The sequence below is a fragment of the Conger conger genome, chromosome 1 (genome assembly GCF_963514075.1).
Source record: "Conger conger chromosome 1, fConCon1.1, whole genome shotgun sequence".
Lineage (NCBI taxonomy): Eukaryota > Metazoa > Chordata > Actinopteri > Anguilliformes > Congridae > Conger > Conger conger.
The window spans coordinates 15,705,466-15,725,591 of NC_083760.1; the positions used below are offsets into that span (position 1 = coordinate 15,705,466).

General features: G+C 41.1%; 2 protein-coding genes across 8 annotated transcripts in view; one reads left to right on the top strand and one right to left on the bottom strand.

Annotated features, from left to right (window-relative positions):
* The window catches only part of ralgapa1 (Ral GTPase activating protein catalytic subunit alpha 1), a 64,864-nt gene extending 60,376 nt beyond the window's left edge, over positions 1-4,488 (top strand). For 6 of the 7 annotated variants that reach the window (XM_061229002.1, XM_061229323.1, XM_061229083.1 and 3 more), the window contains one exon: positions 1,651-4,488. In XM_061229002.1, the coding sequence (XP_061084986.1) occupies positions 1,651-1,796 (146 nt within the window). In that variant the 3' untranslated portion in view covers positions 1,797-4,488. The remainder of the gene's footprint in view (positions 1-1,650) is intronic. The other variant, XM_061229239.1, reaches the window with a different exon arrangement.
* A 461-nt stretch (positions 4,489-4,949) lies between these two features.
* Positions 4,950-7,506, bottom strand: LOC133141465 (insulinoma-associated protein 2). Its single transcript, XM_061262041.1, has one exon. The coding sequence runs from the start codon at positions 7,406-7,408 to the stop codon at positions 5,768-5,770; it is 1,641 nt and encodes a 546-aa protein (XP_061118025.1). The 5' UTR covers positions 7,409-7,506; the 3' UTR covers positions 4,950-5,767.
* Between the last annotated feature and the right edge of the window lie 12,620 nt (positions 7,507-20,126).

Consider the following 20,126-nt stretch of genomic DNA (forward strand, 5'->3'; position numbering starts at 1 on the left):
AGAGCTTAGTGTCACTAACTCGAGTTCTTACTTAGAACAGAGATAAGGGAAATAGGACCTTTGTTTGTTTGTAGGTTAGTAATGGGTTCTACCGCTTCTCACATACACACAACTGTAGAGGGGAATGTTTATTCTGGGGATACAGGAAGTTGGTAAGTAGCTTCTTTGCGTGTCATTCACATTCTGTGTGCTTATCTGTCTCTCTTTTTCTGCCTGTGTGCGTTCATATGTGTGCCAGAGTGCGTGCTTGTCCATGTCAGTCTTTGTGTGTGTGTGGGTGTATGCTCTTGTGTATCTGTGCGTGTTTGCGTACATGAGTATCTATGCATGCGTGCGTGCATGTTGTGTGTGCGGGTCTCTCTGTCTGTGTGTACGTGCTTGTGTGTGTGTGTCTGGGTGTGTGTGCGTGTCCGTGTGCGTGCGTAAACCTTCAGTGCAGAAAGTGGTTCCATGACCAGTTTGGCCGATGTTGTCTTTGCTTTATGCACACCTGCTACTGTTTCCCGTTCAGCCTTGTGTCACTGCTCACACCTCTTATCTTTTTATCTCTTCTTCCCTTTTCTCTCTCCCATTTTTCTCTTCCTTTTTCTGTTTTCATCCCCCCCCCTCTCTCTCCTGTCCTCTCTCTGGTCCGCCCCCGCCCCCCCCTCTCTCTATATCCTTTATATCACGTTTCTTCATTCACAACCAAAGAGAGAAACGCTGTGATATTTCTGCTACTTCCCAAACCTCCACTAGAAAACATTGGGCTCATCAAGGTAAAGGGCAAAGGCTTGAAACGGAAGGTCTTTCACGCTAGCTGTGAATGGTATGCTGAAAAGAAATTGGCGAATTACCCACCCCACTCCCCTCCTATTTCCTTCTGTTTTCATTTTTAGTTTCTCTTTCAATGCTGTTATTCCCCCCTGACCCCATCACTGTGTTTCTGTTCCTTCCTTAAGGTTTAGGTGTAAAGTCTCCGTGTTGATTAGCTCCAGCATCTCTTGTGGTTAGACGTTACAAAGTCGCTTGCAGCAGCACTCACATAAGCCGCAGCGATACACTCAGGGGGAACTTAGTTTCTCATAGCAATTTAGAAGTGCTGGTTGGATAAGTGGCAAGCATATTTGTTCCATGCAAATAAATAACATTGTTTTTTTGCCAATGACTGCCTAATATTGTTCAAATTTGAGTCATGTGGAGATGTCATGTTATTTCAGTGATAACTCCCAGTCGTAAGGATCAGTGGTTAAAATTGTTATTCTCATGGAGTCTGGGCTTGAGCATGTTAAGTCATATCTGTAATGTTATTTCCTGTTTGGCTTGATATTGTGCCTTGTATCAGGTACCAGAAAATATTGAGACAAAGATTCTCCAGAGATGCGACACCTCAACCTTTCAGCACGCACAGTGCATGTGCCGGCCCTTACCACTGTTAGATGTTCAATTGTGCTTCATGTTAAGCCCTGAGCTGCTGACGATTTGTACAGAAGCGGTTAATGCTGTAAAGCATAGCGGCTGCGTCAGTAGCGCACCGTAGTCTGTCAGTTGTGAGTGTGTGATGCAGAGTGACCCTGTTCCTCCTGGATGTTTGCCCTGTCGGGGGGGTTAGGCCCCCCGGGCACTGACGCGTGCGCTCTCCTCCCCCTCCTCCCCCCTCCTCCCCTGCAGGCTCATGCCCCGAGAGTCAGCCGGGCGAAAGTCCAGCGGCTCAGGTAGACGGGAGCGACTTAGCCTCGCCCATGTCCCCTCGTGCTAGCAAGAGCCGCATGTCCATGAAGCTCCGCCGCTCCTCCGGTTCTGCCAACAAAACCTGACCGCCACAGCCCGACCGCGACACGGCCCGCAGCCAGGACAGTGCCCGCCTCAACACCCATCCCCTCAAACAGTGCCTGCCTCAACACCCATCCCCTCAAACTGTGCCCGCCTCAACACCCATCCCCTCAAACTGTGCCCACCTCAACACCCACCCCCTCAAACTGTGCCCACCTCAACACCCATCCCCTCAAACTGTGCCCGCCTCAACACCCATCCCCTCAAACTGTGCCCGCCTCAACACCCATCCCCTCAAACTGTGCCCGCCTCAACACCCATCCCCTCAAACTCTGCCCACCTCAACACCAACCCCCTCAACTCCCACCCCCTCAAACTGTGCCCACCTCAACACCCACCCTGACCCCCTCAAGCAGTGCCCGCCGCAACCCCCACACCCCGTATCCTCAAACAGCGCCCACTTCAACACCCACCCCCATCCCCTCAAACAGTGCCCACCTCAACACCCACCCCCCTCCACCCCTTAAACAGTGCCCACCTCAACACCCACCCCCCTCCACCCCTCAAACAGTGCCCACCTCAACACCCACCCCCCTCCACCCCTCGAACAGTGCCCACCTCAACACCCACCCCCCTCCACCCCTCAAGCAGTGCCCACCTCATCCCCCACCCGCCTCGACCTCAAGCCCCCTGAGCTGGACCCTTCTTCCACCACTGCCCTAGAGAGGGACCTCTTCCACACATATAGACAGATGTATAAAGAGAGAAAAGTATGTATATTCAAAGTATATATTCAAAGTACATAATTGTTTGTGTACAAAAAGGAAAACCCGACAGAAGTGTGTATTTTTGATGTGCGTCTGGTGCATGAGAAGCAGCCAGCGTGTTAATTTACTTTTCTTTTTTTTACTGAAATAAGACTTGCGTCATCTGCTGTGTTATTTTAGCTGTTGCCACTATGAAAAAAAAAAAAGAAAAAACAAAAAGGTAACAAGTTCCCCTCTTCTCCACACCACTATAATGCCAGTGATTGTAAGAGAAACACATTTATTTAAGTGTACCTTTTTTGTTCAGTTACTGCATACTCCATACAATATTTTTTTGATATTTGTACAGTAGTCTATAATGGAGAAATAAACCTTTATTAAAGGGCTGGGTCAAAGAGAGCAAATGTCAGTTTGGCAAAATCAAATTTAAGCTATGAAATATGACTCCCATATCTGTGAAGTGTAAATTTTTTGGTTAAGTCAAAGCACTTGCTCATGTTACATTTTGGATTTGATACACTAAATGATCAATATGGTTGTTTTATCCCAGAATGACATTCACTACTGTTTTGTTTTCTCGTTTATTATGAAGATTGTAAAATCTGTTTTGAACTTCTGATGCAGAATGTTACTGATTTTGTCTATGTAAAATGTGTAATATTGAAACTACCCCTTCACACTCATAATGGTTATATATAAAAATGTATATGTATAGTGGATGAACCGTATCTGGTCTGTGTATATATTTTACAATATTTATATCTGCCAAAAAAAAAAAACGATAAAAAAAAAAAAAACTTTAATTGACCTCAAGCCACGTAGAACAACAACCCAAGGTGAAATAAAGCTCTCTTACTTGCGTTTGATTTTCGAGGGCGCTTACTTTGGGGAAAACGCTCGAACCAGCCCCTGTGAAGTCCACACGATGCAGGAAATCACGCGCGGCCGCGAAGGCCTTCATTTAAGACCGATCACAGCAGAGGTGGAACCGAACTTTCACAATGGGATGATGCCCTGAACTTGATACCCTCTTCTACAAAATACCCTCCTCTCCGAATGTTGGTATTGTGGGAAAATACTCCTCTACCTGAAAGAAAGACGTGTATCATTGCCCTTTACACTACATAATTATGTCAAACCAGACTGATAGACTGATCAGCTGATGGTACTGTCTGGACGGGGTAGGACGCTGCGTACACCGCCTGTCCTGACTTTTCTCCGCGAGTGGACGGAAGGAGCTGTCAGATCCACTTGTTTTCAAACGGCGCCGTTGCACCATTTGCCAACTTTGTGTACCATACGTGTAGCACTGCTTTTTATTGTTTTGATTAACGACACGATTTGTTGCCGTTTTATTTTTATTATTGATTACGTATATTCACATTCAGCAATAGGTTCTCTGTTAGAGAGGAAAGGGATTGCAAAAGGTCTTTTTTGACCCACTCATTTTTTTTTTTACTTCGAATATTTGCCACTGTTTCAATGGTTGTTTCTTGAATCTCATTTGTTTTTCAAAATGTTTTTTGTTTTGTTATTAGCACATTTTTGAGGTTGTGAAAGCTCCGTTGCAGTTAAATATGTTTTGCTCTTCAAATAACTTGAGGTGATTTAGAAAATGTCTTTTAGTTCAGATGTGAGGTGAACCAAGGAGAAAGCACGATTTGGTGGCAGTTGAAGAATATGCCGCATCCTATGGGTTGATTTGTCCAAATTAAATGTGTGTGCTGCATTCCAGTCTCTGAAATATGTGCACATAGTAAAAAGAAAATCCCTTGCTCATCAGCAGTTGTATGCTACTACTGACCAAATGCAGCATGGCGCCAGTACTAACTGCATGTGTTGATATAAAAGAGCTACAAACCACACAAATATAGTCTTGTCAAACTTGTAGTATCTATACATTTGTAATGGCTGTAAAGCAAGGAAAATGGATGTGCAATTAAATTTGACAATAAAAGTATTCTTATCACTTCCTTGTTCTGACCTCTCCAGGATAGTTTCTTTACATTTTAGGAATCATTACGAGAGGTATAAACATGAATATAGCATGAATCGGTAAAGCGGGTACTGTATGTAGAGGCGCATTTACCAAATCGACTCTGTGTCATGTCTGTGTGTCTGTTGCATGCTGATCAAGCGCAATGTGGTGCCAGAGAATCAAAGTGTTTTTCAGCTGATGTCTGGCAGCATAACCTGGTTAGATCACAGAATCAAAGTGATCAAATCTTACCACCGTTGTCAACACAGCGCTGGGAAAACTGAGTATTTGTTAATCATGACTCTTGGAATATTGTCCTCCCCTGTGATTTTTACGTTCCCCGAGGGACACTTCACTACGATCTGTATCTAGTGGGTACTGTATCTAAGTACTGGCGTTCAGGAAGTCTCAGGGGCAGTGAATGATAACAATACAGACCTCAGGAGACGGTGTCAGTGTCTACAATTGCTTTATTAACCTTTGGTTAACATAATACCTTATTTAAAACAGTTTTCTGATGGGTACATTTCATATTCACCACATATTAAAATATAAATATACAATGTAATTTTCTTGCAGTACAACATATTAAAATGATTGCGCTGTAGGCAGTATTCAGAAAATCATTTGATGTGGAAATAAATACCGAGTTTTCTTTCACAAACACTTGCATACCACGGTTACAATTAAGTTCCATTATTTCTGTATAGGAAAATAAATGTTATTAGTTAATTGTTTGTAAAATAATCGCTACAACTATACTCAACAAGCACGTTAAATTTCCATAGGAACTACAATTAATGGTTCAAGACGTCTTGGTCTGGTTATATTTGCTTATACCGTATGAATTCTCTGTTTTCCTGACCCCTTATCCGAAGTCATTTATAGGTCTAGGCGAGTGAGAATAAAAATAAAATAGTTGAACGACGTATTGTCAATCTTGATTGTAGTGGCCACAGTCCTTCTTATGTAGTTACACTTTGATATTAACATGAATCTATTCAGAGTATTGAATTTTATTGCAAACTTTACACCACGCCAATAGCCTATAAATGCCTGTTTGTCGTTCGAGTAAAAAATACTTTACTTGGCTACAATAGTTTGAATTTCCCGCTGTTCACGTACTGGAAGAAATATAATGCCAGTTCGTGTAGGCTACTCTGCGGTTTTAGTTTGCCATATGCAATAACTGAATTCACACACGTAAGAAATACTGTACTTAATACTTTATATTTAGCCTACTGTTGGCTACCTGAACACATCTGCAAAGTTAGCAACCTGGCCTTACGGGCATTTGTAGCAGCATAACCTGCCGGTTCTCCGTCGGGTGAGACTTGTTAATATGCCTAGTCAAACCAGGCGAACTGAAAAAAGTAGAAGGACAGTGTTTACAAGTAAATATCTGTTGCTCTCTTTGCATGAGGTCTGGTCGGACTAAAGTGTTCACACTCTTTCCCGGGTTCACGAGAATGTCTTCTCTCACGGCGTGCCACAACCGGTGTTTATCCCTTATTTCCGACGAAGGAAAATGGGCCCCACACAGATGACAAGGAAATGTGATTTGCCCACTTTCTATCTGGTGGCAAGAAGAAGACCTAATTGTTTCATGTGCAGCGATATGCTTTCTTAGGTATGCTTGCCTTCGGAATTTCTTGCTACAGTAGCGGCACTCGTAAACCTCCTCGCTTGCGCTAGAAGGCAAGTAAGTAGCGATGGTCGCATCCGCAATTTCTGAGCATCCCAGCAACATCGTGCCGTCGCTAGCTCTCAGATGAAGGTCGAAACAGCTTTCTTGAACTTTATAATTCTGGTCTACAGACGCGGAAAATTCCTGCGGCTTTCGGCGCAACTGATCTTGCCTTGAGGCGCCGTCCACTGACCGCTGTTGTTGAATTGGGAACTGGGAGCTATCCAGGGAGGGGTGGTGCTGATCGTTAACCAGTATCTTGCTGGCGTTCTCTTTCCCCTCTGTGGTTTTTTTATCGGTGCTATGGTCTACTGGCAGTTGAGATTTCTTGCTGCTTTGGGATTCGCCATTAACCGGACGAGGCTTGTGCCACCTGCGATGGGATGCCAGGTTGGCCGGGCAACTGAAAACTTTATCGCACTCAGGACAGCGGTACTCTATGCGGACAATTCTTGAACACTTGTGCTGTGCGAGTGAAAATGGGTCAGGGTACTCTTCCTTGCACAGCTGGCAGATGAACTCACCTAGTGGTTTCTTATTCCCAGAAGAGGACGCAGCTTTCAACTCCGGACTTTCTTTCTTTATCTTCAACCCCAGCACAGGTGAGGTGGTCACCTCATCTTCGAAACTCAGTTTCCTAATCACCTTGGGCTTTTTATTCGGTTTGCCTTTGCGATCTGAATCCAGGTATGGTCGTTTCATTACATGATGAAGCGGCGAGTACAGGTGAACAGGTGTGTCGAATTTAATGTCTGAAGGCGGGAAGGGCGAGTGATTCATCAGTAACCGTTCCATTGAAGGCACGGGGGCGCCCATTGGGAAGGACTCTGCCATCGCTGGTGACCTCAGACACCGTTCAGAGAACGATTTTTTAACCTCTGTACCGACTGGCTTGATCGGGCTGTATGAAGCATCAGCTCGACCCGGCGACTCATGGCCGGAGTTGTCGATATTATCCTGTATGTTGTCAGAGGACACCAACCGCCTTTCTGCTTTTTCTGCGCTTTCGGAAAGCTGTGCCTGCTCCGTTTCTGCAGGAACACTCGTCCACAATTCTCTGACATCTCCGGGATGTCGCATATCTGAACATGCAATGGCCATGGTGGTCTGTCCCTCTGTCTGTTGGGGTTGATCCACTTTAGACGAGTCTCTCTCCGCATCGCGCATCCTATAAGATGCTGGTGAAGTCCGTTTGCTTCTTTTTACCAAAAATCCCCTGGGCATCTTTACGCCGGTGACTCTCTGCGTCCACTTTCTGGTGCGATCAAATAGCCTAAGCGCAGTCGGTGCCTGATGACCAGTGGTATCAGAATACGCGAGGAGAGACGATGTAGGACTGTGTCCATCAATGCGCGTGACTTGCTTTTTATCTTTGGGGCTGCCTTTTGTTTTCGTGAAGTCACTATTTGTGTCAAAGCCTTGCCCAATCAGTAATCAGAGAATGGATAACTGGACCACAATACCAAAAGCGCACTAAGTAGGAGGGGCAAGGTTTAATGAGGGCGTTTATTGTCAGTTACTTTCCTGCTATTGAAAGTGGATTGTCTTTGCAATCTGAAATTTTATCATTAGCTGATAGTGTAATTGGTTATTGGTCCTACTTGGCCTTTACTGGCAAACATTTGGAAACTTTTCATATGAACCTAAATACTAGGCTACTGTACGTATTGTGTTCGTATTAGATTAATATTCATATGCATTACTTAAGCGGTAGAATATGCTTTGAGTGCTGTACAACTTTGGCAAATATTACTTGCATATTGTTAGGCTATATGACGTTGTCGTTTAGAATTTAGAAATGTAAAGGTCTGAAAATTATTCGATTTAAAAGTGATTGGACCAAAATAAATGTAAATCGTGCGACTGAAGATTGGTTAGTTTGTTACAGTTGGCTAGACTAAGCTTCAAACCTTGAAGCTACACAAACAATCTATGTTCTTTTGCATCATAATCAGGTGATTTAAATATGCAAATAACAGAGGAAATAGAAGCCGGGCATTATATATCTATACCTACTTTTCGGTCTTAATTATAACTGCATATAAGATAGATTTTAAACGTGTGCTCTTAAAAGTGTTTTGATTGAAACTGAAAGACTCCCGCAGTGCAGCATCTCTCACTAATATGGTGAGAGTGCTGACAGAAACGGTGTCTCCAGCTAATAGGATTCAGTTGATGCTATGCCCCGCCGCGCTCTTCTTTAACCCTTCTCATAATTCTTGATTCGGTTACGAGTATTTCCTGTGTTTGATATGAGCAATTAAGTGCCAAGCATTCTTTTGGCTTGATGTTCTGCTGGTATGTCGCATAATTTGGCATTTGTGGGCACACCGTTATCTTCTTAATATAGCCTAACCCTTTAATGCAGTTTTTCTGCTTTTTCATTAATGCTTTTGGGAGTTAGAGAAGGCTATCATTAGACCGTTTAATTCAAAAGGCTATCTCGCTTAATGTAATCTTCTTTTCAAACATTGATTAGCAGTAACCAATTTGTAGACACGTTTAATTGGCAATATTCTAACAGACAAACGACTGCACAGTTTCATTATTTTTTCACAGCCTTTGTTCGACCTATAGACATGACATAGCTATAAACAAAATATTTAATCCTCGAGATGGCCTATGCCAAATTGGAAGATACGAGACCCTTTGCAATAATTTTGATTCGCAGTTTGAATAGGCCTAGATGAGTGCAGACAAATCTTGTTTCTTAATTCGTCATCCAAACTGTGAACTTGCAGACTATACTGTCCAAACTGATTAATGATTAATTTGGCATGTTTTGGCTGTAATCTAGGCCTATACATGCGAGTGGACACATGTTGATATTATTTAGTTAATGTTGACCAAATATCGATTCGCGTAACCAGTCTAGACAGTCTATTCTTTATACAGTCTATGATCTAGACACTGTAGGCTAATTGCTTGCTACTTGTTAACAATACATATTACGAAAATAAGCATCTGTTCATAATGGACAGATGCTTATATTACGAAAATAAGCATCTGTTCATAATGGACAGATTTCGATAAGCAAGAGCCCATGCAGATTAGACATAGACTACAAGCTTAGCCGGACAGCCTTTCAGAAATGCTTTTATCTTTGTCACGAAATACTACTGTAAAAACACGATTTACCCAGGAAAGCATATTTAAATGTGTTACAATAATGCACACTTCAATAAAAGTTCATTCATATTCTTACGGCTACGTCCTCTATAGAGTTAGTATTTTTGTAAACACATTTCTATCGACTAAACATTCGTTCAGATATGAACAGATACCACCACGCATTGAAGATATTTCCAATGATACAAATCTAAATAGCCAATAATACGAAAAACGCTATTGCACGGTGATCTACAATGTGGGCGGGGAGGCTGAAAGCAGTCGCACTCGCTGTATCATATGCTATTTGCTTCATTGATTGGGGAAAACGATGGGAATATCTCTATTCCCATTTTCCCAAGTGAGAACGCCGCGCTATCTCTTCGGCAGAAGGGCAGTGATGCTCGCGGCGTTGACAGGATGGTGTGTGGGACCGGCTTTGGAGGCTGCCCACCCCGCTGATAACATGCCAGTGGGAACAGGACACTCATTGACGTTCCTCCTCCTCGCAAGGCTGGGGACGCTGATAAGAGATCAGAGTAGCTGAGCCCCCGTTATTCTCCAGGGCACGCAGTCACCGGCCTGTGATTAAATGTTTAGTGGAGGTGGTCCTGGTTCAGTGGGCGTTATTTCACTTTAATCAACGAATACCCGTGAAATCTGGCTCATTAGGGGAGACTTGCTCGACAAGAGATACGAGGAGAGAATATCCGTTTGAACCCAGTTATATGTCAATTATAAAATATTTATAATTTTTAAATGCATTATTAGCCTAGTTATTTTTTCATGTATTGATTAGGTATAGGCGACTTATTTCGATCAGTTTTCAATAGGCTTGCACATAGAAACTTTCAATTTCACCTCTATTTAGAAACAATTTATTCCATTATAGGGCATCAAAACTTTATTTGAAATATAAATTCATAGTAACAATTGATTGCATTTGTAGCCCGTTAGTCTTTTATGCTATCTTGTTTCATGCAGTTGACTTGTATAAAACTTTACTAATTATACCATCATAAATATGTTCTGAATGTCTAATCTTGGTTTTAGCCTTGGGTTTTGCCTGGGAAGACTGCATTTGTGTTCAAAAAGATAAACCAACCAGAGAGCTGTCATTGGGAGGAAAGCCATTTTGAAGCTTAGAAAAGAAAGAAATTGCTGGTGTACTGAGCAACAGACATCAAACAGGTCAACCAATGAAAACAACATCAGTTGATGACAGAAACATTGTGAGAGCTATGAAGAAAAACCCCAAAACATCAGTCAGTGACATCACAAACAATCTTCACAGTGCAGGGGTGAAGGTATCTCAATCAACTGTTCAAAGAAGACTTAGAGTAGCAATATATAGGCTATACCACAAGATGCAAACCACTCATCACTAGTGAGAATCGAAAGGCAAGATTGAAATTAGCAAAGTACAGAGATGAGCCACAAAAGTTCTGGAACAAAGTTGCATGGACTATGAGACCAAGATTAATCTCTGCCAAAATGATGGAAAGGCCAAAGTGTGGAGGAAGAAGGGATCTGCTCATGATCCAAAACATACAAGCTCATCTGTGAAGCACGGTGGAGGCTTGGCTTGGGCTTGCATGGCTGCTTCTGGAGTGGGCTTACAAATTTTTATTGATGATGAAACTCATGATAGTAGCAGCAGGATGAATTCAGAAGCCTACAAAAACATTCTGTCTACCAACTTACGGAGAAATGTGTCCAAACTAATTGATAGAAACTTCATGCAAGACAATGATCAAAAACACACTGCCAACACAACAAAGGACTTCATTAGGGAGAAAAAGTGAAAGGTTTTAGACTGGCCAAGTCAATTACCAGACCTTAACCCAATTAAGCATGAACAGTTATGCCAATGAGTTGCAGGCTTGATGCACTTATTGCAAGCAAGAGATATGCAATGCCAATACCAAATATCAAGTCTTATTTATTTTCATTTACTTAAATACTTTCTGTTCCAATACTTTTGCTCACCTAAAAAAAGGGGTGGTCTGATACCAAAGGTGTTATGTTCTAAGTCGTTCAACCCATCTAGCTGTGAATACCAGGAAATTAAAGCTGAAACTCTGAACTCTTGTCTCGTGTTCATCTTTTTATCTCAACCCCAAATGTATTCAGTATACTGCAAAAACAACGAAATTGGCCTTGCTGTTCCAATACGTTTGGAGGGGACTGTGCGTATTCCTTTAGCCTTTAAGAATAGAGCTAGGCTTGCATAAAGGGCGGTGTATGGCGATGACGCAAGATGACTCAGCACTGTGGGAGGTGGACACTCGAGCACCTATGTACAGTCTATACCAAATCTGGCAGCCTCAAGGCCGGCAGCTTGTGTGGTTAATTACAATTTAATTGTTCCTAATTAGCGCCTATGTTCTCCCCCTTTCCCCTCCACAGACAAACCGAGCAATGGTGCCTTGATTGCATGCATCACTCTTACAACCTTGGTGTAAATAAGGAAGATCATTTTTGCAATTATTGTAATCGTGTGAAATGAAATCAATAGGCTATATTCAAGGAAGGACATATAGAATAAAGACAAATAGGGCTTATAGAAGCACGATAATTCAAGCTGGCATATTATGTACCTAGTACTATTTTTCTACAAGTCTATCATCTGAGTCACAGTAGCTTATAGGTATACAGGCGCTCTAATAGGACCATTGAGACTAATCAGCATGGGTTTACGGCTTTGAGAAACGAACACGGCCTCAAGAAAATTGAAGAATTGAGAGAGCCACACATTCTACTGACAGTGTATGGAAGATGGTGCAATCTGGTACACAGGAATAGGATTTTGGTATATTTGATGCATGATTCTCTCAATCATCAGTGTCCAATCCTATCCTAGAAGGGACATGTGGAAGGCTACACGCTTTTGATCAAACTGTGCACAAAAACATTTGAAATAAAGGAACAACCTAAAAAAATTACGAAAATATATCAAAGAAATAATAATATATATGTAAATAAAATAAAATATGGATAAAAGCAGTGCTATAAAACCTAGGTAAAAGCCATGGTTAAAAGGTATGTCTCAAGATTTATTTTTTTTAATCTCCACAGATTCAGAGAGCCAAAGGTTCTATGGCCGGCTGTTCCAAACTCTTGAGCCATAACGGCTAATAGCTGCCTCTCTGTGCCTTTGAGTTCTAGACTTTGGAACAGTTAAGAGACCGGTGTCATAGGACCTAAGGGCTCTGCCACAGACATACATAAAAAGCATTTCTGATAAATAAATGAGTGCAATGCCATTTACTGACTTAAAAACCAATAAAAGGATCTTAAAATGGATTCTAAAACTGACCGGTAACCAGTGCAGGGACTTTAAAATGGGAGCGATGTGTGCTCTCCATCTGGTCTTTGTCAATACTCGTGCTGGTGCATTTGGTACGCGCTGTAACTGACTAATTGTTTTTTTCTGTAGACCAGACAGGACAGCGTTGCAATAATCAAGCCTGCTCGTAATAAATCCATGCACTAATTTTTCCGCATCAGCCTGAAAGAGAAATTACAATATTTCTAAGATGGTAAAGAAATAACTTTCTCACATTTCTGATGTGAGCCTCCAGATTTAGATCTTGGTGTAGGGTGCAAGTGAAGTAGTGAAGTTGAAGACAGTTTCTCTCTCTGGATCTTTTCCCCATGACTAAAATCTCCATTTTGTCTTGGTTCAACAAGATTAAGTTTTCAGGCATCGAAGTCAGACATTCAATAAATATTTTATCACATATTTAAGTTCCATTGAGCACCATAAGGACCATGGTGTGACCTGTCATTAAGCGCCAATTATAAACTGGTGCTGACAACAAGACCACTGAATGGCACTGGAATTAGTATAGCTGATTAACCAGACTTAAATCCTGCTTGTTGTGGCTGATAACTCCACCTGTGTGTAATCAGTATAGTAAATGTTACTACAGCAATGGAAGAAATATTGAACTAAAACAGTAAAACATTGCCCCCTAGTGGCAGAATTGTGTACACCGTCTAATACACACTATTATTATTATTCATGATGAATAAGTTCGGAAACTCCCTACTTGTCTTACATCATCTCCTACATCATCTCCCACATGGATTAGTAGCAACTATTAGTGTGGTGCAGTATTTGGACAGTGACAGTGTTGTTGGCTCTGTACTCCAGCACATTGAATTTGAAATGAAACAAGGTTCAGGTGCAGACTCTCGTCTTTGATTTACATCCATATTCAGTGATCTGTGTAATTGTCTATACATGATGTTCACTCCTTTCTCTCCACAAAAATGGCTAAAAGTACAATGTTCATATGTCTAATTAATTTTCAAGTAAGAATATGAATTTTGCATTGTCAAATAAAATATATTATAACATAACCCCCAAGAGCAGTAGCATGTAAGGATTTCTTGGTAGCCGATAAACTATAGTGAGGCCTTTGGTAAAATATGCATTTCCATTCCAAGAATGAATAATATTACCAACCATTAAAATCATTATAGCACTGTACATGTTTATCTTACAGCATGGTTACACCTGAAAATGTTTTATATTTAGTTGTTCTAGAGGTATGGCTATTATAAGGCCATTGTTGTCCATGATATTCTGCCTATTTTGCGGCAGGCATTTCAAAACCAGAAAATCTGGGTGTGAAACACATTCCATTCACATTCCGATTGTTCCATGTGCTATTTAGTGTCCGCCAGGAATCCCCCAGCCCTCCCGAAACGAGACACTCATGCCGATAAAAGCTTGTTGCTGAAAGTATAGGCATAGGTGCATGCTGAATCACTAGGCAACCACCAAATGAAGTGAAACTCTGATCACATGACTACTAATCACAGATGGAATGTTTCTAAAGACCGGGACATTCCTGCATATTGTGCCCTCTGTAATAACTTTGTAGAACAGGACATTATATTCTTTGGCACAATGGCTTCCGGCAGACATTCCAGTATTCAGAATCATACGGATCATACAATGCAATAAAACCATAATGGAGGTCATCCCTGAAATAGATAAACCTTTATTAGGCTACATGTCTGATGACTCATTGCACATTATTTCTATGATACACACTGTTCAAATTTTACGTATAAAGTGATTTCTATTTTAAAATAACGACCACGTCTTTCCAGTAACAATGTGAAATGTATACAAAGAATGCTGAGGAATACTGGCAATATGAAGCTATGGCTCAGATTCATACAGAGACCTTTCATATGGGCAGCTGCTCAAAGTGAGAAAAGGGCACTGTTTCACAACACCCAGTTATTGTACAATTCACCAAAATGAATGAAAACCATCAACACAAAATGACACAAATATCATATTTTTAATCAAATAAAAGGGGCACTAATCCCCCCCTTCACGTGCCTGGTACGGCACCTGATCATATTCCCCATGTGGCCTGGAGGTAATGTTTACTGGGAAACAGAGCACATGACTAAGGAACATGCGCTGGCTGGCTGAGGAGGAATATCCCTGTGCATGCAGTCTGTGACTCAGACGCTGATCAGGCATGAGTCAGCTCTTCCCAGATCCTGTCCATTCTTGTCCATTCATGTCCATTCATGTCCTTTCTTGTCCGTTCATTAAAGTTCAAAGTTCAATTATACTTATGGACATTATATAGCTGTACTTCATCATGCCACCTAGCACCATCCATGACAGCAGGAATACCTTCTCTTGTTGTACCATAATTTACCTGTCCACATGTATATGTGACTTCTTCAGAATGACTGTAATGTAAGGGAGATCCAGGAAGATGCCAGCATTTAATTTACATTTACAAAATAAAACTTTAAATCCAGGGTACATTCTGCAGATGTGCTGGATCAAAGATGAGGAAGGGGAGGGCCATTGCGAAACACTCAAAGAGGCAACCCAGTGAACCCTATGGTAAATGTCCAGAAGTCTGCCAAAAACACTGGCTCAGTGAAGTGATTTTCACCTGCCAACCAGACAGTTTGGGATAGATGTTAACTACTGTTAGATCACATATCTTTCAAAATTAAAAAGAATGATATCTTTTTTTATTTGGCTAATCTACATCCTGTTGCATTATATCTAGTTATTCTTCATGGAAAATATCATATCCATACATGCAAGTGGAAAGGAACCAAACCGTCCTTTGTATGTTTTTATAACGAAATTTAAATATGATGCAAAATCTTTGAACATTACGAAGTGTAAAAGAGCCAAGAAAATGTATGAAATTATAGCTTGCCACCACTTTCCAGTATTGTATAATGCTCCATGTATTTATGATTTGACATAAAGGTTTATATTACCTTTGATGTTTATACAGTCATGTGAAAAAATTAGGACACCCTATGGAAAATTGTGTGTCTTTTTAACATTTTTAGACATATGGATATTTAATATCAATTTTAACAAAACTGAGAGATTCAAGTAATATAACTACACAAGTAAAACTGAAGAAAATCCTTTTTAAAACTTTCTGTAAAAATGTAATAAAATAAAAATGCAATTTCTGGTGAGGAATAAATTAGGACACCCCCACATTTTTATCCCACCTAAAATGGCTGAAATCACACACAGGTGTATCACATCAGGTGCACATGATTAGAACATTGTTACTCAGCATTTCGAAGGAGGCTTGCCGTATTTAAACCTCAGACATTTAGTTTGGTATTGTAGATTGTAGCAGCTTATGAGCCTGGTAAGGGATTTAAAAAGATCTCAAAAGATTTTGAAATCAGCCATTCCACTGTCCGGAAAATAGTCTACAAGTGGAGGACATTCAAAACAACTGCCAACATGCCCAGGTCTGGCTGTCCAAGCAAGTTCACCCCGAGGGCAGACTGCAAGATGCTAAAAGAAGTGTCCAAAACCCCTAAAATGTTATCACGAGACCTACAGCAGGCTCTGGCAACTGTTGATGTGAAAGTGCATGCCTCTACAATCAGAAAGAGACTGCACAAGTTTAATTTTCATGGGAGGTGTGCAAGGAGGAAACCTTTACTCTCCAAGAGAAACATTAAGGCCAGACTGAAGTTTGCCAGAGAGAACATGGACAAAGACCAGGACTTCTGGAATAATGTTCTTTGGACAGATGAGTCTAAAATTGAATTATTTGGACACCAGAACAGAGGACATGTTTGGCGCACACCAAATACAGTGTTCCAGGAAAAGAACCTCATACCGGCTGAAAACTAAGAAGTGGAGAGTCCTGGAATGGCCCAGTCAAAGCCCAGATCTTAATCCCATTGAGATGCTGTGGGGTGACTTGAAACGGGCTGTACATGCAAGAAACCCCTCAAACATCTCACAGTTTAAAGAATTCTGCGTTGAGGAGTGGGGCAAACTTTCCTCAGACCGATGTCAGAGACTGGTAGATGGTTACAAGAAGCGTCTCACTGAAGTTATTTCAGCCAAAGGGGGTAACACTAGGTATTAGGGGGTAGGGTGTCCTAAGTTTTTTCCACAGTTAGAATATGCATTTATGTTGATGTCTTTTGTTTAATGAGTAAAACAAGGTTAATTTTTGTTGTTTACCTGCAATTAGATCACTTTCTTTTCCAGAGATGAATAAAAACAAGATTAGACATCGATATGTGATCATTTCTTAATGAATAACTGAATATTTAACGGGGTGTCCTTTCACATGACTGTATGTGTAACTAAGTGAATTTGAAGTACCCCTCATGACCGGACACTAAGTCACCTTCCAGCTGGTGTCGGTCACCAGCGTCTTCTCTGGGCCGGGGTCCGGTAGGAGTTTGACTCCTGTGCTGTAACTGAACTTTGCACTTTAACGGCATATGAAATAATGCAGGGAGTGCCAGGACCCTATCATATCTCAATCTCAGGTATGACTTTATGTAATGACGCATGCATGCCACTCACTGTGATAAGCACTTTCACATTCACAAACGCACCCAGAGGGAGGGAGGGAGAACAGACAAGAACGGACTGGATCTCAGATGAGCTGACTCATACCTGAGCCATGTAATAATTGCACAGGGATAGTCATGTACTCACCACACTGGGATATTCCTTCTCATAGAAGCACACACATGTGCCTTAGTAATGTGCTGTTTGCCAGGAAACCTTTATTTTTGTCCACATGCGGAATACACTGATCAGATGCTGTATCGGGCATGTGCAGGGAGTGAGAGCCGGGTTGGGGGAGCTCCAGGTATCCAAATATTCCCCTATGATTTGAGAAGTTAATATTTCTGTAGTCGTTGCTGCCAATAATTTGACTCCCTTTGCCGTGCTTCATTTTGGTAAAATATATACTGTACAACAACTAGGTGTCATTTCTTCTAGGTTGGTTGGTTCTCACTTTGAGAACCCGACCCACAGAGCGTCTCTGCACAGCCCTGTTCCTCTGGCAGACAGTGCAGCTGAGCTTTCACACTGCTGGGTGAAGCGAGGCACTCTTGAGCTCGAGGGTTTTGTGCTTCGCAGTGCTATCACAAAATGGCTGCAGTGACAGCAGAGCAATATGAACGCATTGGACGTTCCAAATGGGGAGGAAAAAAGCGTTTTAAATGTGCGCTAGTGCCCATTTTTCAATGTGCAATGTGCTAGTATCCGAAAAGAGTAAAGAACTGTAAGGGCGGAGGGGGCGATGTGTCAGGACAGAACAGTGCCACACCATGGGTGTAACCCAGCCTCACCCTATTAAGCACTTCTGTTCTGTTGCAAGTGACACGCTAGCCAGAAACACCCCGTACCCCACACTGCAGCCCACCCACAGACACTCATCCTGCTCTCGGTAGTGTCCGAGTTTCAAAGCTCAAAAATGATAGTTGTCATTGGTTAATGGAAAGTAGAATCTTTTTTTTTTTTTTTTGCTGTTCCTGATAATTCTATTTTCTTTGACATTTCTTGGCAAGGTTTATGCATGATGCCAAGAAATAAAGTATTTTATAGTACTCGCATAGTTGAAAAATGTTCATGTTATCTGAGTACTCTCAACAGGGAAAATGCATGCAGAAGCTAATATTGAGACATAACTTTACGTAAGACATGTGGTCCTCTTCTGCATAAAACATAAAAGGAAGGATCTTACCAAACTGCATAGAAACATTACATTTACATAAGAGGCAAATGAAAACTTGTATTATGAATTATATATTAATACATATATTACTTTATAATACATAATAAATAAAAATAATATTTTGTATTATTTATCATCATTCCTTTCAACATTCAAATATTTTGGTTGTGCAATATTCATAATTGGAAGAAGAAGAAGAAAAGAATATTTAGTTGCAGACAGTTGCAATTCAAATTCATAATAAATTCTTCTCCCCTCACATTTAAGAGAAGCAAACCGATAATAACACTTTTCAACGACATTCAGATGATCACTCCAGTACTGCTAGCTCCCTGCCTCATCACAGGGCCAATGCACAAGAAGAGAGGAACTCGATTGTGTAAGAGTGTTGTTCCCCCTAGAGTTCTGATGTAAACACCGCAGAGGCCGGACGCAAACAAAGTTGATGTAAGCAGTTCTATTCAGAAAGTACTTTGCGTGCCTGGGAGTTTCTCAGGATATCCAGTTTAGCAATCACAAGATACCACTGGGAACATTTTCTTTAATTCCAGATATGAATTCCCAGGACTGGTAAAAGCAATATCAAAGACATGCGCTTAGTATGGGAAACCCTGGTAAATACCAAATAATGTTTTTTTGATTGAGATGACTGGGAATTTGTCATAAGCTCCGAAAAATGGGTCATTCATGTTTAAAGTTGACGAAAAATATTTCACTCAATGCAGAGAAAAACTATGCAAGTTGTCAAGTTGTGAGACGACACTCCACACCTTGTATTGACGTAAAGACTACACGCATGTGACCACTAGAGGACGTATGTGGTTTTAAGGCAATGCAATTATTTTACTTGGAAACCGTTGCTATGTTGTTGTTGCTTTATTTAAAAAAATCCACCCGTGTATAGACATCATTATTGTGCAAACAGAAATAGTCCCTAGTTTCTTCGTGTAAATGTCAGATTGAGAAAGGTGAATACTAACATCAAGGTAGGTAATTTTGCGCAATAGGTGAAATGGTGGAATAATATTAATCATGGTGTATCTGAATTGGTTTACCATCATCATGGAATTTTTAGATGAACAAATCCCCCCCATAATGCAAAAAAGTTGTATTAAATCTACTCGGAAGAATACTGGTCACCTAGGTTATTTAGAAAAGGTTTTATAATGTTTCTCAGTGGAAATGCATTTTGTGCTAGGAATTAATGCTGCAATAAGAGCTATTTTACGCAAAATAGCTTACAGTATACATTGATGCTGCCTTTAAAAAATTCAGCTCAATCACTTTGTAACTGTTATCAATGCAAAACTACATGTTAATTTAGAAGCACTTCGCTTGTTACTTTTCCATGACCCTCATGGGTTTTGTCACAAAACGAATAATAGTACCTGCAAAACTCCCAAATACCCCCATGCATCCTGATTCTAGGGTGTTTCCACAACTAAAATATCCCATAGTCAGTCGTGGACCCATCTAAACTGGGTTGTCACTGGATGTTCTAAAACCTTTTAAATCTTGCAATTTTCTTGTCAGTTATTAAGAAATAAATATGAAGCGGTGCTTCACCCTTTTTTACGTGTTATGCCCATATACTGTGCTTCAAAATACATTCTGCAAAACTGAAAAAGAATGTGATGGTTTAATTACAAAACCGGGACTTTCATACACACCTAGCGACATATTTTTTTGGGGGGGAATTTTCATTATAAAGTCCGAGCTGAGTTTCCCAAATGCTGTTCGCCAGATAACAAATCTGGAAATCCCCCACCCGAACAAGCTCCTCCCCTCGTCTTGATTTAATGCTGTGC